Source organism: Chelonoidis abingdonii, chromosome 9 (assembly GCF_003597395.2).
Source record: "Chelonoidis abingdonii isolate Lonesome George chromosome 9, CheloAbing_2.0, whole genome shotgun sequence".
NCBI classification, from domain to species: Eukaryota; Metazoa; Chordata; order Testudines; family Testudinidae; genus Chelonoidis; species Chelonoidis abingdonii.
The window spans coordinates 22725301-22750891 of record NC_133777.1 but is presented as its reverse complement, the minus strand read 5'-3'; the positions used below and the strand labels follow the sequence as shown (position 1 = coordinate 22750891).

Here is a 25591-nt window from a genome sequence, read left to right as displayed (position 1 = left end):
CAGCAGTGTGCATCCATGTACGAGGCTCGCATCGTTTCTGGAGCTTGCACTGTGGGTAGCTACTCATAGTTCAATTAATGTGCTTAGTGTGGCCACGTGCACTCGACTTTATACAATCTGTTTCCAAAAATCGGTTTCTGTAAAATCAGAATAATCCCATAGTGTAGACATACCCTTGAAAAGCAAATTACTCAAGTAGCAAGGAGAGTGCATGGAACATTGCACTCTCACTGACTTTCTGCCCATGTCAGAATGCAAACTGCCATGCTTAAAAGAGAGAACTCAGATTTATCAGGGAAGACTCTTCAGAACTCTTTTTAAGGAAGGTTACTACTACATTGTTTTCTTTACCTTGATGGAGATACTTTGCCCATTAGCTGCAGCTGTACAGACTCTGGTTCTGTCAAAATTGCCTGATGCAGGAGAGCCCTCACTCCAATAATCCTGCTGTTCTTTCTGGTCTCCTTGCTCATATCAACTTCCAGCAGCGCTAGATCCTTTCCACTGGAATGAAGGTAAAGTGATCCATTGAGACTGTTCTCACCATAACTCTTAACAGCTGCATGGGCCTACACGCAGGGGAAAATGAGAACAAGACATCTGCTGCATTAGGAAACTCAGATGACACATGACAAAACAGTGTGGTGTCACATTCAGCAACCCTACTGCTGAGAGCAACGTACAGGACAAGGGTCTCAGAAATCCCTGATAATATGACAAAGAGTACTAAAAGAAAGGCTGGAGTGATTTCTCTGTCTCTGATGAAGTCATCCTCTCTGAACACTGCTAAATCATTATCCGTGGAGCTCAGAAAAAAATACTTCAGAGCAACAATTGGTTTTGCCTTTGGCATTTACTGATTAGATATTTTCAGTACAGTTTCCCACTGAAGGATAGTACAAGATCTTCTTCAACACAATAATTTCAAGTTACACAAGCTGGACACTGGGCTAGACCACCAGTTCACACGGGACATTTTTGAGGAACCAAATATAAATATCTCCAGTGAGGTGTACTTAATAGAAGTTTGTTTGCCAGGTGCTATCACTAGTCCTTGGTTATGTGAAAGCATTTTTGCTTAAATGGAAAAATGAATAGATTCCCCAACTACTCACTCCACTGTTTTAGTCATATAATCCTGGTATGAGGGGTTTATTACAGGCTAGAGGGAACCCCAGATCAAAATATTGGTAGTATTTCATTGGCACCAGTGAATTTAAATGACACAAGTTAGAAGGAAGAGACCTGTTGGATCATTTAGTCCATTCCCCTCTCAGAACAGATAGGGTACTAGAGGAGGTAGGAGAGAATAATTTAATAAGAGACTACATATGATCTTAGCCAGAGAGTTATTGCCATGTCTAAGCTTTACATACTTATGTGAACTTATTGTACATCTGCTTGCAATCAGAATGAAGCATTGATTTTTTAAAAGAAAAGTCCGCTTTCCCAGTGTTCTAGGGAGTTTGGCTTCATTATTGTATTTGTATGATATGGTACTACCATATTTATTGCTTTAAGGAAAACTTTCTCTGTGCAAGGCAGGAGGGCCTTTTGGCAAGATAAGCACATGCACTGCTTTGGAACTGCCATATGGCCTTACATTGACTAATCAGACCAGATGCAAGTGATTGGCCATATCTCACTTTGTTTGGAACATGTAATAGGAAGAGGAGACAATACCATCCTTGACTGTGGTGATTTAAACTGGCTTTCCTGAGCAATCACTAGAGAGGGCCTCCCCTTTATATTGTGTATCACTCCTCAAAGACCCTGTGCTCCAGCCAACCCTGCCAAGGTTAAGTTGCACCCAGATCCCTCCACAGCCTGTTCACACTGCTCTGTCAAGCAGCAGTAACTCCAGAGCAAACTGAAACATATTCCCCCTACCGAGCCTGAGCTTTCCCAGCTCCTGGTAGTATAGGAGAGGGAGACAAAGGCTAGAAATTTGTGGCCTCAGCTCAGATGGTCAAAATACTGTTACCAAACTGCACAACCAATTTTAATACAGATTAGATGGGATGTGGGCTACTGATTCAAATGTCCTGGATATGGAGTGATTGATACTGTACATTCTACGGCTGACTCCAGTGACTAAGTTGCTGAACTAATAATAAAACTGAAAATAGTCAAAGAGGGAGAATGAAAAGAGATAAAAAGAGAACATACCCCAATTAAAATTTCAGTTAAAATTAGTCTGTACCTGAAAGCTTTGGGGGAATTTTGACGGATATGGATGAGTAAACTGGGAAGAAAATCCAAAGTGAGTATTTGATCCATTTAGTTGAGCAATGAACTGTTGGCACAAGAGAAGTTACTCAGCTGAAATGAAGAATTATGGTGAAATTCCAGCACAATTTAACTTGAGTTTCAGGATAATTTACTCCAAAGCTTTCTGAATTTTACCCAAATCCTGCTCCCTGTGCATGTGTACGTACACCAATACCTATTTAGAGTATGTCTACGCAGCAGAGTTAAACCAAGCTTTTACTCTGAGATTCCATGTAATTCCCTTCCCATCCACATGAAAGCTCTTCTCGCGTAAGTTTGATGCATTTACTCCCAGCCAGGTCAGTTAACACGGGTTTTAGGCTAGAGCTTGGACACTGATTTCACTTGGACACAGTAAAATGGGTAGAGCTTGCAGTGTTGCTGCTCCCATCTGGGCTAGGTTAACCCAGGTGCTGATCACCTGAGTACACTCTGCAGAGAAGAACATTCATTTAGGGGAAAGGAACCTCCCAGCCCAGGTCAAGAGACTCGGGCTAGCAAGGCTTGCACTAGCACTCTAAAAAGGACAGCGTAGACAGAACTTTGAAGATGCGTCTCAGGCTTGAGCAGGCTCTGAAGAGCTTTGTGTGGCTCAAAAGCTCGTCTCTCTCACCAACTGAAGTTGGTCCAATAAAAGATATTACCTCATGCATCTTATCTCACTAATATCTGGGACTGGCATGGCTAGAACTACACTTTTCTTAACATGGGTCCATCTCCCAGTTCTGAGGAAAATATTCACCTTCCCAGCATTGATACTTTCAACTCATAAATCTTTTCTGGGAGCATTTTATGTCTAGTGTGTTACTAAACACTTCGAAGGTTCTGGAGTTTAGGCATCGGAGGTATTTTATTTGAGGATAAATTCCTCATAGCAAGGGACATTCTGTAAACTTTCCAAAGTTTGCGATCTCTGAAATAAAAACAAATTCTAACTGTGCACAGCAGTCAAGCCACAATCTAACCACAGAAACCTAGCTAGGTGCTCTGGGTTTCTCCCTCTCCACAATAAGACTCATCTGACTCCCCATGAACTGCATGGCCTTATGAATGTTGTGCTCCCCTCCTTGAATGCTTTTCCCCAGGAATTTATTGTACAGAGTTAAACCAAACCATATAAACTTTTCAGAGAGTTAAATTCACTCCTATGGAAAAAGCCAATACAAGACTTAGAGGTCATGATTAACACACTGGTTTTACGCTTACCCTTTGCAGAAGTGAATTAATAAGCAGGTGCATCACAATAACTCCAGTTCATGCAATGGAATCACAACAAATAGGAACCTGACCTGTGAAGAATCATTTCTGTTGATGGTGGCTTTTATATTCACACCATAGTCGAAGACTTCCAGTTTGGTTTGGGCAGAAAAGAGTTCTCCATTCAGGGCCAGTGCTTGTGGAAACTTGAGCTGTTCAAGTAAAACACAATTTGTGCATAATGGCAATTTTTATACAAGTTAACTTTCATCATTTTCTATCCATACATTTACTGCAAAGTAAGTGTATGTGTGTGTAGATAAAACTTTAACTCAATTCATAGAACAACCCCTTCCCTGGTTGAAAAAACCTCCTAATTATTCCAATTAAAAAAACCAAATGATCAGTATATTTTAGCTTCCTCCAGTCATATTATTAATTACTGTTATTAATTATCTGTATTGTGGTAGCACCTAGGAGCCCCAGTCATGGACCAGAATCCCATTGTGCTATGTCCTGTGTAAACACAGAAAAAAATGAATGTTAACTAGAACTCTACAAATCAAAAGAATGTTAAAGAAAAACAATGGAATGTACATTGAGAGATTATTGAATGGCAGAAGGGAAGAGACACAAAGAAAGTGGAAACTGTATCTTGGTGGGGAGGAAATAATAGTTCTTAGTAAGTACGGAAGCTGTCAGTGCAAATACCTGGAACGAGTGAGTCATGTCCATGTATAAGAGATGTCTGAAATCCGTCTCACTGGATTTGTTGAGGTACTTGCCCAGAAGCCTGATGGCATCTTTCTTATTGACTTTCAGAATAGCTTCAATCTCATGCTTTGCCTGTGTGTTGAGATTTGAGCTGTTAGAATTAGCAAATCAAGCAGAATATTAGCCTGACCTATTATGAAATGTGAGCGATATCCCGTTACTAGGGAGCTGTTGCATTCTGACTCTGAAGGAACTTGCTGAGCAGCATAAGAAAAGTAAACTAATTTTAGTAATAAAGGTGAAATGACTTGCCCAGAGCCAGGATTTGAACTTACAACCTCCTGCTTTCCAATGTACATTCTTAATAATAATAAATAATAATAATAATAATAATAATGCTTAACATTAATTTACTCAGAATATATTTGTTCCTCTAACATGGAAGAGACTCCTCCCACAGCAATCCACTTTGAACTTCAGCTTCCCCACCTACATTCTGGTAGATGCTGTGAGTAAATTGGCAAAACCAACCAAACTTCTAACTAGATCTGGTAGATCTTAAATTGCTGTGTTATACAGACATGTAATGGAGCGTCTCTCATGGATTAATCTTAACAAAAAGTTTACTTACACTTTGGTGACCTCGGGTTAAGACACATAGTTCTACATTTTGGGGGAAAATCTTGCTGTTATAAGGATGAGCTAAGCCAGCACACATCTAAAAAAATGAGGAACAAAAGCCAGAGATGCGAGTTACAATAACCTGTTTATTTTCTGACTATGTCACTTTCCAAAGTTACAGGCAAATTCTCACATCAAGTATCACTCACATAGGGATGTTCAGCTTGGTAGCCAAGTGTAAAGGTTTGAACTGATTCATCCAGCCCATTTATCAAAATTTTAGTTTCCAAGAAGTAGTGTTTTTGCTTTTTGTCTACAGTAAATGTCTCCTGGAGAAGGACGCTCTGGGGAATGGGCAGTTTAAACGGATGTCTGGGACAAAACAAAAACGTAAAGATTTTAAGGTAAAACCACAGAGGGAAAAAAAAAAACAGTTTCTTTCTTCAGCTGAAACTCCTAGACTTTTAACTGCAAACACCTCTAGTGTCAATTATTGAAACAAAGCAAGCCTACATGAAAGGCTGAAAAGTTACAGGGGTAGAGGAAGGATCAAGAAGGAAAAAGAAATGTTTGAGAATGGTACCTGTATGAATATGCTAGAATGACACATACTGTTAGAGTTTCATGCTAGTTCAGAATGTAAGCTTTTGGGGGCAGGGATTGTCTTTTTTTGTTTTGTATTTTTTCAGAACCTAGCGCATTGGTCTCCTGATCCATGACCAGGGCTCCCAGGTATGTGGGAATACAAAGAATAAATAATAATACATAATAATAGCATTACACATTAGACAGCATTTCTGATGGAAAATTCCTACTCTAGACCACATAACCTACCCAACATCTTCTAGCATTTAAACTAACTGAAATGATGTTGGATTCTATGGGTGTATGAAGGACAGGGTGCAGAGCACCTGAATCAGTGCCTCACATTTCTGGGGGGTAGCCATGTTAGTCTGTATCAGTAAAAACAACGAGGAATCCTTGTGGTGCCTGAGGCCTGTCTATGCTGGGGAGTGGGGGGGGGGTCAATGTAAGATACGCAACTTCAGCTACGGGAATAGCTGAAGTCGAAGTATCTTATTTCGACTTACCTCCCATCCTCACAGCGCGAGATCAACGGCCACGGTTCCCCCGTCAACTCCGCTTGCACCTCTCGACCTGGTGGAGTTCCAGAGTCGACGGGAGCATGTTCGGGGATCGATATATCGTGTCTAGATGAGACACAATATATCAATCCCCGATAGATTGATCGCTACCCACCGATCCAGCGGGTAGTCTGGACGTACCCTTAGAGGCTAACAAATTTATTTGGGCATAAGCTTTTCTAGGCTAGAACCCACTTCATCAGATGCATGGAGTGAAAAATACAGTAAGCAGGTATAAATATACAGCACACAAAAAGATGGGAGTTGTCTTACCAAGTGGGGAGTCAATGCTAACGAGGCCTCAGATATCATTCACACAGAGACTTTAATGTATCTTGCAGCTGAAGTGTGTGACTGTCAAAGCCTCCAGGAAGATATGGATGCACAATTTTCATTAATTTCTAATGGGAACTGACCCTCCCTTATCCTTCAGACAACTTTGAAAATCTCAGCTAACAAGTATATTGTTGTACTCCATAGAAACAATACAACTTGCACGGAATTCACTGAACGAATTTAGGTGCCCTAGGAAACAGACGTTCAACTAATCCTCAACCCAGGGTATCGTTTATTACTTAGCTGCAGCATTTTATAGACTTCTCTGATTAGAGTTAGCTGAAAGCTTAGGACGGAGACATTCACTTTTATAATCTCACACTGGACTAAGTTCATGCACAGCAGGACAGCTGACATCATTCCTCATTTTTCATTTGTGTTCTTTTTCCACTACTTAAACAGCCTCTTATACAAATGTTTAGCAGCTCCTAAGGGATTCTGGGTACTTGTAGCTCCTCCTGACCATCCTGGACATTGAGAATGCTCAACACCTCCCTGGAGATGGACAACAGCCCACGGACTCAAGCCCTGAATTACTGTAGAGTCCCTGAAATTACTGAACAGTAACGACACGTCAAGGGGCAGATTCTAGAGTTGGCCAGAATCAAGAGACCATAAATTCCTTCCCATGAATAAATGCAACACATTCCCAAACTAAAACAACATGTTTTAGGGGGGGATATATTTGACATTAAGGCAGTCGTATTGTTCCGTAGGAAATGGGAGAAAAATAGGCATCTATATGGCTAAAGGAATTGATTATAGGTGTTAGAACCATCACCACCTGAAAGCCTGACCATCTTGTGACTTTTCTGTGGTCTTTGTGAAATGAGCTGATGCTCTCTGTAGAGTTCCTAATGATCAGATGTCCATATTACAAAATTAGCTATTGCGATTAGCACCCTTGTTAATAGTATACCAGAGAATGGATACAAAGACTCAGTCTATGTATTGCAAGGTTAGGCACATAGGCAAAATGGGGACTTCTGTCTTGTCAAGCCCCCCAGTACCTTTCACAGGAGCACTAAAACTCACTTTAAAATTTAAGGTAAAACGTTCTGTGAAGATATGAAAAAAAGTGACGACACCTGATATGGATGGTTCCACGTTTCTGGTAGAACATCTTATCTTTCTTCAGCTGTTCTATCTGACCCTCAAGCTGCAGCACAACTGGCAGACTCTTGTGGTCTGTCCATAGAGCCTTCATGGAGAGGTTAATCTTTTTAGGCTGCAGTCGAAGTAGCAGGAGCATCAGGGTAGCATTGAGAGAGGAGAGTTGAGTAAGATTTGCTGGACCCATGGTGTAGAGGTGGCTAGTCACAAACCATAGAGTGAACGAGGCTGCAGTGAGGTTGTTGTCTTACAGGACAAGTCCATTCCTGCTCCCCATAAAGCCAACAACAAAGCTCCCAATGGCCCAATTCTGATCTTATTTACACCAATTTCAACACTGATATAACTCCAGTGACTTCATTGGAGCTACTCCCAATTTACACCAGTTTAAGTGATGTTAAGATCTGAACCAATGACTTCAGCAGGATCAGACCTTAAATTAACTGTTTTTAATAAATCAACTGTTATTAATAAATAAATGGCTGTTATTGTTTTTCAGTGGAGATGCTCATCACATTTGCGCAGCAAAACATTGGGCAAAAATGAGAGGTGATTGCTACAAAACTTATCACCATTGTACAGCAAAGTAACCCAAGACTACCATAAAGTACAAATATTTTTATGTATGATTTTAAAAAAATCAAAGTAAATTTGAAAGTATTGCTTTTATATCATAATAATACTGGAGGCAACAAGGATCAATCCTGCAAGATGCTGAGCAGCCCTGACTCCATCTGAGCTCGACTCTTCACAAGATTGGGCTTACAATAGTGACTAAATTTAGGACACAGTGTCTTGTAAAAGCAACGCAAGCATGCCTACTGTGTATGTGTCCTAAAACATGAATGCACAGCAGTTTCAGAATATGCATGCATTCAGTACTGCACAAGATTCCATTTGAAAGAGCCATCAGGCTGCAACAGATTAAAACCTGTTCCTTTCTGTGAAGAGCAAAAGGAGTTACCTTTGTGGAAATACAAACATGAAGTACAAGTGAAAATTACAGGACAAGAGTTGCATTTGTATTTCTGCAGGGACTTAATGCTCATGTTTTAGATAAATTATTGTATTTTAAGATCAGTTAAGCTAATTTGATTTGAATGGAACAAGGTTGTTTTTTCAAAACATATGGTATCCTGAGCTGGGTCAAAGTAACTTTTAGAGGACAGGTTGTTGATTATCTGCCATGCACCGTAGATACCAAACAAAGTAAATAAAGCTTCAAACAGCATTGTTGTCTGCATACTAAAGGCTAGTTTCTGATATCGGATAAACTAAAGTGCAAGTGGTGGTACATGAAACCCGTTACTTCTATCCAGAGCTGGGTGAAATGTTTTAACCAAAAAACTTTTTTTTGGCAAAAACTGCAGATTTGGGCCAAGGAAAACATTTTGGGGGGAATTAATGTTGATTGCCACAAATTGTTACAGTAAAAAAACACCCAAATTCAAAATTATAAAAAAGTCAACACATTTTGTTTTGATTTTTTTTAACTAAACTTTTCAATTTAAAACCACTTCTTCTTGAAATTATCTTCAATTTTATTTTTTAAATTAAAAAAGATCAAAATCAAAACAATGTTCTGTTTGACCCAAAATGAATTTTGGTTTTTGATTCACTGAAAAAAAATTGAGATTTTCATTTTTAGGTCTACTGAAAGCAATTTTTCCCCCTCCATATTTCAGAATGGCCAGAAATCCATAATTTGCACAGCAATTTTGTTATCCTACATACAAGCATGGTACCTGATAATTCAGAGTATTTAGCAAGAACGTCTGCACATATCGCACACTCGTATTAAGGTCTAAGTATTTAGGGTTTCACGTTTTCCGTAAGTTTTCTAGGAACACAGCATCCCTTAGCACCCAGTGTGTGCCACTGGTCCCTAAGAGTTGAGAGAAGAACTCAAACTGAAGTACACCATAAAAATGAAGGCGAAATCTAGTAGTGATGACGGCTTTCTTTAGCCTACATAAAGTGTTTTTTTTAAAAAAAAAAAACAAAAAAAAAACCCTCAGTTTTACATTTCAGCACTTCTCATAGCATGCCAACAATTTAAAAGGATAAAAAAAAAAAAGCTAACTACCGATATGCATGACTGAAGTCTAATAAATGCATGATGCTCCTCATTTGGATGCACCTGCGAGATGCAGTCCCAGATCCAGAAAAGTTAACATTTATACAACCATCTTACCCCCTGTAGGTGTAAATAGTCAGCTGACAAATTAAATTCTTGCTTTGTGCTCTTTATCTTAAAGCAAAGAAACTTGACTTGCTCGCTATTTTCCAAATGAATCTCAGTCCTCACTAGCTGGTTCCACACTGATACTACTTCACTGTAGCTATGCAGAACATTCCTCTCAAGGTGATTGACTGTGGATGCCTGAAAGATAAAGATAAATATTTTGGACCAGTTGAGTTACAGCAGGTAGGATCCTTTTCTCTCTGCAGTACAGCAGAGAAATGAATAGAAGGAGTTTCCTTGGACAGAAAGCTCCGTGATGATTATAATAGCATCTATTAGAGTTAAGTTGCCAGTATTCCCATTGTAAAGACAATAATCTCACTTTCAGCGCGTTACAATTCCCATGAGGAGGTCAATGTCTATCTTTGGTCTTTTTATTTTATGTTCTGCTCAAACAAGGGAGGGATAGATGGCTGGACATCTTCAAAGAAATTAACAAGTAAGCCAATTTTTTCTTTCCAACAATCCTCAACTGGGACTAGACCAACAGACATCTAATGGGGAAAGGGTGGGACGCAAAACAAAGGAACACCCTAAAGCTTAACCTGAATTGTAGGTTTGTTGCAGCCTGAAAGACATTTCAGCTGATGGTTGCTTTCTCTTAAACCTTAACCCAAAGTTTTAATTCTGAATAATGTATGCTATAAATAGGACTGACTTTTCAGACTGAAAGATCCTGATTCTGATCTCACTTGGACAGGGATACCCAAACTACATCAAAACATATGGAGTTTCTCCAGGGAAAATCTAGTGTCTAGTGGCAGATGTTAGTTCTGTTGTTTAATGCACAACTGAGAGGTGCTCAGAAACTATGGGGTGATGATCATGGTATTAGAACCTTATAGACCACAGTCGTGTTAGTGAAATTACAATCAGTTCTAGAATCAGTAGACTCCGTGTCTTTGGTTAAAATCTGTTCTGAATGTCAAATATTGGAAGTGCTGCACATCCAGTGGCCCAAAAGCTTTGAAGAAAGGGGGGCCATAGGCTGGATTAGTGGCAGGGTGGAACTCCATCCCCCAAATACTTTGTGCAGAGAGGGATGAATGTCACCCTCAGGAGAGATGTGCTGCATATGCATCCACAGCTAGCATGCACCACATTTTTCAGAACCGGTTAGGAGATATCGACTATGCTTGCATTATAAGGTGGGGGACAGAGAGGCCTAACAAGATGCCAGGGTGAGGATGAACAGCACATTATACAAACCCAGGAAACCGATGAACATATGCATTTCAAGCCACTATCTGGTAGATTCACACACAAAGATCACTGCGTGCTGTGTGCTGAGAATTGCTGTATAACTACTGCTGTATGATATCCATCCATGCTGGGTGCTACAAAAGAAAGCAATGCGTTACTAACCTGCAGGTAGGTAGTAGTTGGTGAATAGATGTGAATTTTCCCCTCTTTCTCATTGCCTTTGTCTTTACAAAACATTTCCACCACCAAGTTCTTGATGGAAAGGGCTTTCCCAGCTGTTAGCTCCATTGTAGATAGATAAGCAGATCGTTCAGGTTGGTGTAGTTTGTGAGCCACATATAGATATAGCCACGGTATATCCATGTTTAATGTACCTGAAAGCAAATGAACAAGTTGTAGTAAAGCTGATTGAAATGTTAGGTCTTGTGCTACGTGACTTCTAAACTTGCAACAAAATTGTTAGTATTCTGCAAAGGTCTTTGGACTACGATCTTATGAACCATATGTGCTGCACTACTGAAGGCCCATTAATGATGGGACAAAATGTCACCTACTGGTATGCAGCAAAGGCCCTGGATTCCACTGAATGATCTGCCACCATGTGCACAATCTTTATTCACACAGTAAGTGATTCTGGAGCCTTTATGCACATATTAGTCCCATCAAAGCCAACAGGACTGCACATATAAAGGCAGAAGGTGAATTTCGAACAAGGTCTATAGGGACAGCTCTTTTCAGGACTCTATCAATTATTATTGTTTATAATTAGATGTTAGGACCTTGAAATCTTATCTAAAGATTCATCAGATTAATGCCATTCACAGCTTGTGATATGTTCAGGTAAATCACAGATAAATGTGTGCCATATCAAATGACATTTATGGCCAGACACTGCAAACCTTCAAAAGAAAACATCAAAAAGTATCTTGTTAGGGATCAAATTAAACTCTGGTGTAATTCAACTGAAGTCAAAGGAAATACCACTGGGTGAACTTGGTTCTTTACATCAGACTACCCAATTTGCAACAAAATGTCCATGTGTGCACATACAAATGAGTTGGTACAGATCGACTTTGGAAATATAGCTCTTAAGGGCCAGTACACAGATTGAGCTAAATACTACCCAAATACCACACAACACGTAACCTCACTGAATTCAATGGAGTGTAAGTTAGGGTGGAATTTGACCCAGTTTGTTTGATCAAGAAATATCAGAAAATAGATTTTTTTTTTTTTTTTTTTTTTTTACAGACAACAATGAAGTAAGTAAATCAATATAACTCCCACTTCCCAAGCAACTCTGGAAAGGCAAGATACAGAATAATAATAATAAAGGCCTAGTTCTTGTTCTCCTTACTAAAACAAAATTTCCTTGACATAAATGTGTGGTTTTAAACATTCATACACAAAGCTATTGATACACACACGCTGAAGTGAATTACTATAGATAAGTGTTTGACTTATAGCCTGAGATACCCTTGATACTGGGTCTGATGAAGTGGGTATTCAACCACGAAGGCTCATGCTCCAATATGTCTGTTAGTCTATAAGGTGCCACAGGACTCTTTGTCACTTTTTACAGATCCAGACTAACACTGCTACCCCTCTGATACTTGACACCTTGATATTTAAGTCGCTCTCACCTCGTATTTTTTCCTTTCTTGAACATCAATAACGTAGATCCAGTCAGTATCTGCTAGGGCAAACAATTCAAAATATGGCTCCTTTGAGAACAAATAATCCCTTAATGTATTTAATCTATATCTGGAGATATCTACCTCTAGAAAGCATCTCACCATTAGCTTACAGAATAACCCTCTATGACTAATGCATAAAAATACTAGGAGCACCTTTATGACTGCTTTTCAAGTCAGAGGTTGGAAATTTTTAGTGGTACTTCACCTTCCCACTTCCTACGGTAATTTCTGGATGTATCTTTCCACTGTAGTCCTGCCACAAATGGCATGCGGTCATTATACTGCACCTTAAAGTTGGTGCTACTCTCCGAACGGCCCTGAGAGATACGTGAGTGCTGCAGCTGAGTTCTGTAATTCACCTGCTTTTCTGGGACTTGCATGGTAAACTGGAAAACAACAATGAATTCTGATTAAAATTAAAGGTATCTCTCATCATCTGGACCATCAAGACCAACAGAACATGCACTTGTGTTTAGAATCAGCTAGGTCAAGTGGTTCTGCTTGCACATTCGTAATTTCATTTTATAGCTGTTCAAAAGTCCTTAGATCTGCTACAGACATTTTATGTATGGCATTTTTATATACAGTTAATTATGCATTTACAGCCTGATCCAAAGCCCACTGAAGTTGATGGAAAAACTCCCATTGACTTCAGTTCACTTTGGATCAGCTCCTTAGTCATTTTAAAAAAGTCATGATAATAATTTCATGTCATTTGGTACTGGTGTCTCAGATAAAATCTAGGCTGCTAGCAGGAGGTCACTGCTAAAACAATATTAAAATATACAATATATTTTATGATAGTTCAGATATAGGCTACGTGGAAAGGTCACCATCTATTCTAAAACAACAGTGTTTGTTTTCATGTGCAGCTACTGCCTGAGAAGATTTGTAAAATCCGTGCCCATGCAATGGCGTGTACCTTGCCATTGTGTCCACTGCCAGAGGCTCTGTGGTCGTATTACACCTCCACCCAGGAAAGGAGGCCTGCCTAGAGAGGCTGCACAGAAGCAGTGAATCAGACCCCAGCAGGCTCAGATAAAAGGAGCTGCAGATCATTAGCAGGTAGTTCCTGGCTGGGACCCAAGGAGCAAGGCAGAGTGCTCCTCTCTGGCCAGTGGTGCTTGAGGGATAATCAAAGTTTGGTTATGGCTGAATTTGCTTCAGCTGGGAGGGGGAGGACCTGAGAACTGTAACTCTGAAGGATGGGGTGAAAATAAAAGGGCCAAGTGGGAAAAGGGCCAGAGAAATAGCAGCAATAAATTGAAATGAGTGGGATGTAGCTGCTGTTTATAAGGCCTCTGGGCTGGAATCTGTAGCAGTAGGCAGGCCTGGGTTACCCCACTGACAAAGTGGTGTAAACCCCAAGAAGGGGACAAGGCTTGTTTGCACGCCTGAGTGAAGGGCTAAATGTAAAGGCCTCAGAGCAGAGTTTGAAGAGCCTGGTGAAGGCAGATAGATGGTTTTATTGGACTTTTGCTACCACAGAAGAGGTTCCTTTTGAACTTTGTGACTTGGTTGGCGGGTTGAGACACACAAGGCCTCAGGCCACTGAAGCTCTGTCAAGCAAAGCTGAGAACCTATAGGGGGTGCTAGGAGCAGGAAAAGGACTAGAGTGCTGCATGCAGCAGCAAGAGGCACTGAAGAGGCGAGTGTTTCCTGTTACAGTCTCCCTAAGAACTAATATAGAAGTTTATAGGCATAGTTTCTGTAAAGATCCATTTCAAATCCAGATAGGACATGAGTAACAGGAATTGCCATATGGTTCATTATTCTATCACTTGCAGCACTCAATACTGTATGCTTCAAAGGAAGGCACAAACTTACCATAATGTATCTAATTATTCTCTACTATGTTACTGGGGAAACATTCTTCTGATCTCACAGTTTATGTCTGGAGGAATCAGGAGAGACAGTTTTGTAATATAAACTAGCTATTATAATTCTACAAGAAGACTTCTACCTAAATACTATATGCTCTGGGTCCCTTCTTGTGTTTGACTGCTAACATTACAGATACCACTGCAGCATCTTGTGAACAAGGTAAGCTATATTAGGAATGCCAAATCAGTTTGCATAAGCCAACCTAAAACTTCACGAAACTCAAACCAAATCAAGCTTGAACTTTTTTTTGAGGTTTGAAAAAAGTCCAACTAATTAGTTTTCTTGATGTTTGCTTTAATTTTCATGCATCTTTGAACTTCTTGGTCTCCAATGGATCTGAACTTTTTCCACTTATCTAAATATCTGGTTCATCTAATCCACACACTGTAATTTTACCTTTAAAACTCTTATTAGGCCAGGTATACTAAACACTGAGTAAGGGGCATCCCTTAATGTAGAGGCATGAGTAATGTCCCACAACCCACATCAAATAATAAGATATCACATGAATGAAATACAAAGTTTTCAAGTAATATTTGTATAAGAATTCAGTCACTGTCACATAACATTCTGACTGCACAATGAACAACATTTGGTGAGACGGTATCTCTCAAAACAAGCATGCTTCAGAAAAATGCCTATGCAAACAATGGAGCCATCTCACTCAGATTATTCTTGATGTGTATTCTGTCAGTTTGCTTTAATGAAAAAAAAATTTCTATGGGGCTAAAACTTTTGAGCGAGAGTGGGCCGAACTCTATTCCCTGTGCTCCAAGAGAATTGTTTAGTAAGTTCCACTTACTGCATGCAAATTGTTTGCACAGGAGTAAGTGAGGGAACATTTTGAACTGCAAAAATTGTATTATTAGTGATGGTTGAGATGATAAGAATTCAGCTTGACTCTCAGATCCCAGGTTGAGTTTGCTAAGCTGGTTGTTAGAGAAAACCTCTTACTTCCAAACTGAATGTATTTGACCTTGATGTCACAGAAAGATGAACATGGCTCACCACTACACCATAATCACTTTTTTCAGAGCACAAGCACAAGTTATGCTTCATTTTATATTTTTTTATACAGTTTTTCCTTTACTTCCTGGCAACGCAGGTGCTATCCAACAGCAGGTGCTATTACCTCCATGAAGTAGTTGACCTGAGATGGACTTGAACTATTTTTAAATGTCTGGCTGATCAGTAGCTTCCTCTTGTTGTTGATTTCATCCCAGTGTTTGCCGTAGTTGACTTCCAGATGGGAGTAGAGCCAAGATGTACTCTCTTCATGCAGCAAATGAACCTGCAGAAACAATACACCATTTCTCTGTGACATCCTTTCCCCACTTGTGGATGGTGCTGTGCATATACTGAACGTTAGTAGCTCTGCATACAGAAATACCCCTTGGTAGCAGGCAAGTGATAGTAAAAAGTTACATCACAGCTAATGCTCAATATTTAAACTAGACAGCATTATATGTTATTAAGCTTCAACTCTGCCCCAACAATTCAGAGAACGGAGTTTTGAAGATGTTAATCAGCTGAAGGTTAGTTAGTGTCCAAAGGACATCACAAACTGAACCTGAAAAGTGTTACAAATCCAGGTAAAACAGTCTAATTTCTGGACATGTAAGTATGATGAAACCATGACTTGGATTGTCTCTGTATGCTTAAGAGGATTCCCAGATTACTGACTACAGAAAATACAATGAAATCATATATTAATATGTAAACACTGGGATTAAAAAGCATATGCAAAAATATTCCACAGAAATTATATGAATGCATATATAAGAATTGAAGTCTCTGGAATTACTCTGGATTTACACAGCTGTAACAGAGAGCAGAAATCGGTGACTTATTTTTGATGCCCTAGCCCATAGTAGGTAAACAAGTTATAAACTAAAACAAGAGGGAAAAAAATTGTCCCCAAACTGACCTCTGAGCTAGCCCTATGTTTGAAACCCTTCATAGCTAATATATTGCAGCATATTGAACTCTCTACCTTGTGGTTATAGGATGGAGTCTGTGTACAGTGAAGCTCATGTCCCATATCCAATTTGTATCCTTCATTTGAGCTGGTCTCCACTTTAATTTTCTGTCCTGCATTACATTCATGCCGAAGATTTTTGGCATCTCCTGTTTGAGTCAACACACGCACATACGGAAATGCTTTGGCTTTTCAAAAGTGAAAGATTCAACTCATACAGAATAAACTAGCAATATAACCCTAAGTCTGCATTATTGTTTTAATTTTATGTAATTATAACAGGTTCTTCACAGAAGTATAATTTGTTTTATCCCAAGAATCTTGAGGTAAGAACACTCTTATGGTATCAATGAGCATGTATTTAGGGATGATGGGTTTGTGTTTTCTACATGAGAACTTGCCTCTGAAAATGAAAACGTTAATTAACAAACTAATAACCAGATGATAAAGAAGTATACACTTCATTCATTTAAATGGGCGGACAGTTTGCAATCAGTAATATTCGTCTCTAAATCCTCTTCTGACTGAAACCAAAGGTTCCCAGCTACTGGTATGTATTACCAGTAACAGCACTTCAAGCTTTTAATCCAGGTGTCCCATGCTCTTCCGATGGGGCCCAGAGGTGTAGCTAGTCCCTGTCTAACATGCCAGGAAGCAGTCCAAGTGCTATAGTAGGTTAAAGTGCATGGAAGTGTGAATGAAAGGCTGTTTTAGCTGAGATCTCTGTCTGATAAAACTGCTTATCAAGGTTGGGGATGACTGGCTTAGGTCACACAAACTTTAATTTATCCCACAAGTTTCATTAGAGATGAAAATCCTAAAACGATGGACCACGTTACAGGATTTATTTATGATTTTGGGCCTCTGTTTATTTTATTTTCTAATAAAATAAAAGATGTTTCCAAATTAAGGAAGTTGGAAACATCTGTTTTACATCAGAAAGCAAAATGAAAACGGTCCAAGTCTTTAGTCTGATTTTGGCCTAAGGAAAATCAAGATACTGCTTATGTTTGTTCTGACATATTTTCTACAGTTTCTCTCTCCCTCTCCAACCCAGCAGTAAAAGCAACATCCAGGCATTAATTTTACTTCTTTGGTGGAATTTTTATCTGGGTAAAAACTTTTCAAAACCCGAGCAAGTAGCTGATTGCCAGCTTTTGCATTTTATTGTGGGCCTCCCAATACTTGGGGTTTTTTTGTTCTTGTTTTTAGTTAAAAGCTTAGCTTCTGGAGCCACAGGATGACATGAAAATCTTGGCTTTCATTTAAATAAAAAGTAATGGCTGATGAGAAGAGCTTGAACACTCAAACCCTTTAGGCTCAAACACCAGAAGACACAAAAAACCCCACAAATATATATATATTTTTAAAATTGCATGATTGTTAAGCCAAACTCATGATTGAATGCTTAGGATACACTGTATGTAAGTCTGGATTTGGTCCCTTATTTTTAGCACCAAGCTCAAAGATATTTGCTTTCAGTGATTATTTGTACAAACCAGAATAGCCATTGTACTGCACAAACACTTTCCATTTACTAATATGGTTGAAGAATATTTGTTTCCCTGTCAATGATATTCTAATTAACATGACACTAAACGATGACTTTTAGCAAAATAAACCATATCTGTGCTGGTATTAAAAAGGTTAGCTAGTCATACCACTACACATGACCCAGGATTAATATGCCATATGCACGCACGCAGTCAGGTTTTAATGCACACTGTGCACCAACTGCTATAGCTATTCAACTAAAGCCATATAACTCCTTTGATTGTCTGACTGCTTTGGCTGCCCAGTAAATTTAATAGCTCGGTACTTCTAGTTTATATAATGTAGCTGGGGAAATACTGAAAAATATTTTCTGGATACATTTCCTCATTTTTTTAATGAATTCATTGAATTTGTGCATCTGTTTTGTTCACTTTTCATAGACATTCTAGCAACTGTGGAAATATTTGCAGAAACAGTGTATTTTAAAACAAATACTGGAGAATGTTCGCAGAAATCACTTTTTAAATTTATTCTGGGTTTTTTTCATTGGAATTCTGAGTTACATTTATTCAGCTGGGTAACAGAAGACAGTTCTAATGTTTCGGCTTTGCTCTTTAGCATAACAATAAATGTCATTTACACAGTACCTAGAAGTCCATATTTTATTCTCAGAGCATTAGACCACAGGCTCCCCCGTTGCTGCAGCAGGCCAATGGTGTGAGATCCAAGAACACCTGGAAAGTAGGTCTCCCCTTCAAGTGAGTACTGCCTCAGTTTATCATCAACCTTTTTCTCCAGAAATACTACAGAAAGAGCAGAGGTTACTATGCAGCAGCACACAATAAGAACTGTGCAGTCAGAAAAAGGATACATTGTTGGCAAAAACATACACCGCCTTCTAAAAAGCAGCCCTAGAGCCCAGTCCTCTGAGACAGCAAGTGCCTTCAGCTCCCCCAATGAGAGAGTGTACTGCCTTGCAGGATTGACCCTTTTACGTAGTGGTAAGGACGGGCCAATGGCTATAGGGCTTTTCATGTCTACAGTAGCTCATTAGTTCAAAATCAGTCCAGATTACAGTGTTCATACACTATTACTATGAGGTCATCTGCGTGAAAAGAGGAGTAGATTCAGCCAAATTCCCAGTAGATAAGAATCTACAAAGAAACAACATTGCAGCTGGCCGCAACAAACGCCACTCTTGGTAGTATCAGCAGCCTGGTTCAGGACCAAATAGGGACAGAGACTGAACTCTCACCCTGCAGATGATCTCCCTGGAATAGGGATGATATAGACAATGTGGGGAAACTCCCACTGGGACGGCCTGTGCTATAGATGAAGACAGGAGCTCATTTTCAGGCCTGTCAATCTTTCACCACTTTACAGCTCCTTTTATTTATTTTTTCCTATTTATCTAGCCCTCTCCTTTATTATGACGTAATAAATATTGAGCTCTACAAGATTTCTCTATAGAATCAATGTTGGGAGGGCAAGCATGACCCACAGGGGATCCTTAGAGATTCCATTAAGACAGAGTTTTTCAAGCTGGAGTGTGTGGAATGTGTTCGGGGGAAGAGGGAGAGAGGGGCCTACGAGAAGCTGCTCTGCCTTCAGAGCTGGGTGGCCGGAGAGCAGTGGTGGCTGGCTAGGTGCCCAGCATTACAGGCAGCGCCGCCGCCAGCAGCAGTAGTAAAGTAAGGGTAGCATGGGATCCCTTACTTCTGTGCTGCTGATGGTGGCACTATATGCACTTGTGTGGCAGGAGCTAGGTGTGTGTGTAAAGGACTACAGACACAAAAAAGGGGGAGTGTGCGATCAAATAAGTTTGACAATCACCACACTAAGATATTTTGACAGAGGGGAAAAAATAGGGAGTCTAAGTGTTACATCTTTGATTTATTCCAGTATATGAATTCTCCTTTTTATCTAGCCACATTACAAGCAGCAGAGTTTTTAAAACAATAGTGAATGATGGAAAATAGGATTCGAATTTTTAAAAATAAATGACTCCGTGCAAATGTTAATGATACTTAAACTTTTTCTTTTCAGACAAAGGAATTCAAGGAAGATGTTTAATTTACTGTATAACTGCTATTATTTTTCAACGGTAAGTAAGTGTCACACAAACTAATACATTTTAAAAGGCACCCGAATTAATTTCAAAGGAATTTTAGTTCCTATAAAAGCAGGGACCTAGAACATATGCTCTCTCTCAGCATACCTCCCAAAGACACCAGATCCTACTCATTTACATGACAAGTACTTTGTCCACCAACCTGAAAGAAATGCTGCATCCTTCAATAAATTATGCAGGGACACTGAAAAAGCCATTTTCTTGCCAAGTTGCTTAGTGATGTTTCCTGACAGAATGATTGGGCTGCCTTGCTTTATCAACTTTGCCTCCAGCTGGGCTGTGTATCTCTGCTCTCCACTCACTGTTTGCAAAGCCGTCATTCCCTAAAAAATCCCGATCCAACAAGACAGTTTGATTATGTTTTGAGAAACAGACTCAGTCAGCATTTGGTGACTAGATACTAGAGATGGGCACCTTACCAATGCAGAAGGAGGAGAGGGAATATTTATATTTTCAATTTAGACAAATGTTGACAATGTTGACAAATAATGGGTGAGAAGATAGTGGATTTATTTTCCAAACAAGACAAAGAACCTAGTTTTGTGAGGTACTAGGTACCCTCCGCTCCTACTGACTTCAATGGGAGTTGAGAACACATAGCATGTTGCAGGACTAACCAAAAAACTGAAACACAAAATGAAAACAAAATTTGTTTGATATGGTGTTATTGAAAAAATTGACTGGATGGCAATTTGGAACTTTATTTTGGTTGGCTAGAATGCAAGTCAGCACTCTGCATGTTAATTAGTGTTTGATTTGCTGCTCTGCTAAAGAGAAAAAAAGGTTCAAAATGTCTGAGTTGAAATTGTATTGTAAGAAAAAACAATTGGCAAACTACTGTAGTTGTTGAAAAATGTGTAACAATTAAGTAGGATTGGGACTACAGGCCCACGTTGATGCAGCTGCTAAATTGCAAATTAAGTAATGAAAAAAAGTGAACTATTGCAGTCTAAATCTGTGGGGAAATAAAAATCTCAATACAATTTCAATGTTAAATTTCTACCCACGTGATTTTTTTCTTTTATAGTTTTAGCATTGGAATGATCCTGTTTCTCTCTCAGCTATGATGCAAATCATATCTTTAAAAGAATATTTGGGATATTCCTGTATCTACAAAGTTCATGCCAGTGAAAAGCTAATTCTGGGTTCAGTCACAGACATTATGCATGACCATTGTAAAAATTGCAGCTGAAAGCCTGCTCTAAGAAATCACTTCAGTTTATTCATTTTGCACCAAATGCAAGTGAAAAATAGGCCAAAAATATCATTTAAAGCCCCAATCCAGCATATAGAAGCACATGGGGAAATGGGCTGCTACAATCACACAGAGCTTCATAGACTTCAGTAGGCTCTGAGGGTGCAGAAGTCTTCCTACTTGATTTTACTTTGAGGATCAGGCCCTCAGAGTAATACCACAATGAACTAGATTAAGGCCAAACTCATTTCACATAAGCCACCAGTGATAACTTGTAACCTGGAGACCGGGGCAGCGGTAGTACGTATTGTAACCCTGAACTATGTCAACGACCAGGGCCAGAAAATAGAGTTCATTATTAGAACTCTCCAGTCTGACAGTTCATTAGTCAGTGTTGCTGTGGGCACAAATGAAAATAGCTACAGCAGTTGGAGGTAAAAGGCTCTGTATTCAGTTACCAATCTTCCAAGCTACCTATCACCCAAACATCTCAGCTCTCTTCAGAAGTAGCTGTGGGGATATGGGATGTTCAACTATATACATGCTTACTAAACCAAATCCCACTGAAGTCAATGGGAGTAGTCCCACTGACTTTGGGTCAGGCTTATAGTGCACAGCTATTGGTGGTTCTAAGGACAAAATCTGAATGGGACAAAATTGCTTTTGCTTATATGTTGGTGCTTAAGGATATTGATTATAAAAAAAACACAATTTATGGATGATCTGTCAGTATGTATTATCCCTACTTGAGCGAATGGATGTACCTGTAATAGAGAACTCACTCATTCCACTAACTGATTATTCAGACACTGTTTCAGTATACATGGATCTTATTGTCCTTCTATGGGGATTTTTTCATCCCATTTCTGTGTGTCTATTTCATCCTAGTATTGAAAACTTTGTATTTTGAGAATGTACCTTAATGTAATAGACATCCTTGTCATCTAGTATCAGCTCCAGGTGTCCAACTCGTGAATTCTTAGATAACTCAAGTTTTCCTTAGAGAAATAGGGAAGAACACACGTGTTTTCTTTTTTTGGTACATATAAAGCTACAATATATTTTTTACTGTATCTTACGTAAAAACATATCACAACACATTATTCACAATGACTGTGAATAATACATTTACAGAATTAAATAACAAATAATAGCAGAGCAAAGGAAAAAGGTGTGGGGTAAAATTTGACTTTGGAGCCTAAGTTGCATTTTCAAAAGAGACGTAGCTTCTACATACTTAAGTCTCATTGATTTTTCAGTGAAACTTAGGTTTTTAAGTGGCTGTCATGTTGAAAATGGGACTAAGGCTCTTAAGTAAAGCTGGCTGGAACCTAGTATTCCTGTTCTGCAGGAAATTCCAATTATTTTTTTTATTCTGATTTTCAGTTCCCAGTGAGCTCGTGAACCTTTGGGAGCATCTAGGATTAACAAAGATGCCATTACCCCAGCTAATGGAGAATCCATAATCATGTCATCTACATTATCCAAATGGCTATCATACAATTCAGTGGAAATTTACAGCTAGATCCTCCACTGGTGTATATTGGAGTAACTCTACTGACTGCAATGGAGCTCCCCTGATTGCCGCTAACAGAGTATCTGGCTGCTAGTTGAAAGACCTACCATCAACTTGGATTTTTTTCTTTGGCTGTATAAATTTGATTCTGAATTTTTTCTGTGGGACATTAAAATTGAGGTCAACCCCAACATCCCTTTTCAGGTCTGACTTTGGCGTCCCGACAAAGAAATGAAGGACAACTTCACTTGGAATCCAAGAATCCTCCTAGAAAAAAAAGAAATGATCATGACATCTGCAATTGGCAGCGCATTTACAAAATGGAACTGGCCATATGGAATTACGTCAAGGCATCACAGCAGGCTCCATTGCTAGGATATTAACACTGTTTTTCCAATCTACTTCTATAATCCTTGTATAACCATTTCCAGGTGTGCATTTCCCATTTAATTTTATCTTTTATTCCAAATGTTTCTCATACATATGATAGTATTAATTTGCAACTAGCTGAATTTTCCAATCCCCACCCAGTGATAGACTTATGAACTCCCATTTGAACACTTAGGATTTCACAGCAGCCTCAAAGCCTCTTGAAATTGTGCTGCCCCCTGCCAAACTTTGAGAAAATTCTAACCCATGATCCAGGTACAGAGCTTAACTCACTCAAACTTTTTCTACTATTTTCATTAAGTACCTTCACATTCTAGGGCCACATTCAAATTAGCATTAGAATGTTTTCCCCCTACTATTCCTGGAAGCCTTTGAATTTGTACAGAGTTTGACAGTAGAATGCTAAGTGTTGGACTAAAATCATAATGAACAAAATAATGTTTATAAATGTTGCTGAAAACACAGGTTGGGAGGCACTAGTTTATGTGCCATTTTAAATGGTAGACCCTGTAATTCTGTACTAAGTGTGTGACCAGTTCAGAACATTGTGGGCCAGTCAGAAAGAAGCTCTACTGATGTGCCAGTAATTTTACACGGTCAATCTCTGCGTTTCTCTTGCCCTAGATCGGGGTATCCCAAAACCACAGTACTTTTCTCAGTTACAGTGTCTATAGCATTGCAGGCTGCAGATATCAACACATGGCTTTGCTAATATCACATCCTATTTTGCCAGGAATTTCTGAGCCCTGTTTACAATTTCCTGTTGGGTAGGACATAAAGTGTCTCTTTGTCTGTTTCAGACCAAAATTCTTTTTGCGTCATCTTTGGCTACTCCATGAATTCATGCTCCAGTCACCTTTTGCTTCCCTCACTTAGCTAATTACAAATGGCTAGGGTTTTTCCTGGTTTTATTCACAATAATGAGATCACCCTAACCCAGATTTATATCTTCCACCACCATAGGCACCAACTAGCTAAACACTTTTCCAAAGCAGTTTCCTGAAGATATCATCAGAAACCTTGGAACATTAATACAGCCAGAAAACAGCCCTCAAATATTTTGAGTCTATAGATTTAGAAAAAAGTCAGACATCCTTGCTGTCTTCTCCACAGTGCTGAAAATCCTCTCTCTTAGGCCTTGTCCATACAAAAAGTGCTATATCAATTTAAAAACTAATCTTGTTAAACTGGAACACAGCCCTAAAGTAGACACACTTAAGTCTGTTTAACTCTTGCTTAATTAATTTAGCTTAAGTTGGTTTCTTATTTTAAACTGGCGCCAGTGCACCTAACATTAGCAGTTCATAGTGGTTTAAGTAGCTTGATTTTTAGGGCAATTTTACACTGTGCAAATATAGAAAAGGGGTTAAAGAGAGACAGTGTTGCTTTGTGGTTAGCTCAAGGCACCAAGTAAGGAAGCCTGGGTTCTGCCCCCAGTTCTATCAGTGTCTGAATGAGTGACCTTAGTCAAGTCACTCAACTTATCTGTTCTCTACCTGTTACATAGGGATAATAATAATTATCCACCACAAGCATCAGGTATTAGTTTCCATGTAACTTTTTTCTTTCTATGCCAAACTGGATCCTCTAGCTGCTGGCAACTGGCTGGGCTGGAGCACGCAATGTGCTAAAACACTGTTTTTCTACTCAGGTCTATGGAAATGAATAGATCTACCAAACCAAAAATAATAGGTGCTGTAATCGTACCTGAGGAGTATAGTTATAGGCAGCTTCCATCAGGTACAGTTGCAAACCTCTGTCTTGCTTCTTTAATGTCATAGCTGCTTTTGCTGGTCCAGAGAATGGAAAAGGCAAGCCACTGGTTTTACCAGGGTAAGACATTTCAGAACACAACTGCCAGCCAAAAATCTTGGACACTGGTGAAACACAAGAGCATTGGGTTCAGTTAGAACAGTATTATGATATAGCCAAGAGGACACACAGACTACCTGAGGAGAATTACTAATGTGTAGATTATTCTGAGGTAATGGGATGAGAAGAAACTCACAATTGTGTCAAGTGTGCTGTTTGTTATGATTCAGACCTCTATACATATTTGAGAGTGATTTAATTCTGTATGATAGATATAATATCCACAAGCCTACCTTCCTCACTAGTGCAGGATTTAGTTTCTATATGGTCTTGGAAACCTTCAATATTTTCCATCCCATCCATTGTTGTGAGGTAAAATTTGGAGCTATAACAAAGAAATGTGAATAGTCATTCAAAAATGATTTATTTAATCACTGCTACAAGTTTTTATACATAATTGGCTGGTGTGCCTTTCTTTCAGGTCTGTTTCATCTTCTCCTAGGTGGAAAAATATTATTAGAAAAGTGACGTTCTACTGCGGTCTCTGCATGTTTATATTCATTAGGAGAGCAAGTCTCTTCTTTGTGGAAGTCTTGGACGAAGCTTATACACCACTTCAAGTGGTACATAGATGGGCCTCAGCACAGGG

General features: G+C 39.2%; 1 protein-coding gene across 1 annotated transcript in view; it reads right to left on the bottom strand.

Moving 5' to 3' along the window:
* Nucleotides 1-25591, bottom strand: part of LOC116824393 (uncharacterized) — a 179900-nt gene that overhangs the window by 78818 nt on the left and 75491 nt on the right. Inside the window, exons 20-37 of the mRNA XM_032779632.2 lie at nt 25236-25327; nt 24838-25007; nt 22848-23007; nt 22143-22222; nt 20172-20352; nt 18546-18701; nt 16420-16553; nt 15559-15717; nt 12748-12928; nt 11008-11219; nt 9592-9780; nt 7373-7512; nt 5013-5175; nt 4814-4900; nt 4180-4314; nt 3561-3680; nt 2204-2296; nt 352-569 (exon numbers count right to left, since the gene is read on the bottom strand). Coding sequence (XP_032635523.1) covers nt 352-569; nt 2204-2296; nt 3561-3680; nt 4180-4314; nt 4814-4900; nt 5013-5175; nt 7373-7512; nt 9592-9780; nt 11008-11219; nt 12748-12928; nt 15559-15717; nt 16420-16553; nt 18546-18701; nt 20172-20352; nt 22143-22222; nt 22848-23007; nt 24838-25007; nt 25236-25327 — 2670 coding nt within the window. The remainder of the gene's footprint in view (nt 1-351; nt 570-2203; nt 2297-3560; nt 3681-4179; nt 4315-4813; nt 4901-5012; nt 5176-7372; nt 7513-9591; nt 9781-11007; nt 11220-12747; nt 12929-15558; nt 15718-16419; nt 16554-18545; nt 18702-20171; nt 20353-22142; nt 22223-22847; nt 23008-24837; nt 25008-25235; nt 25328-25591) is intronic.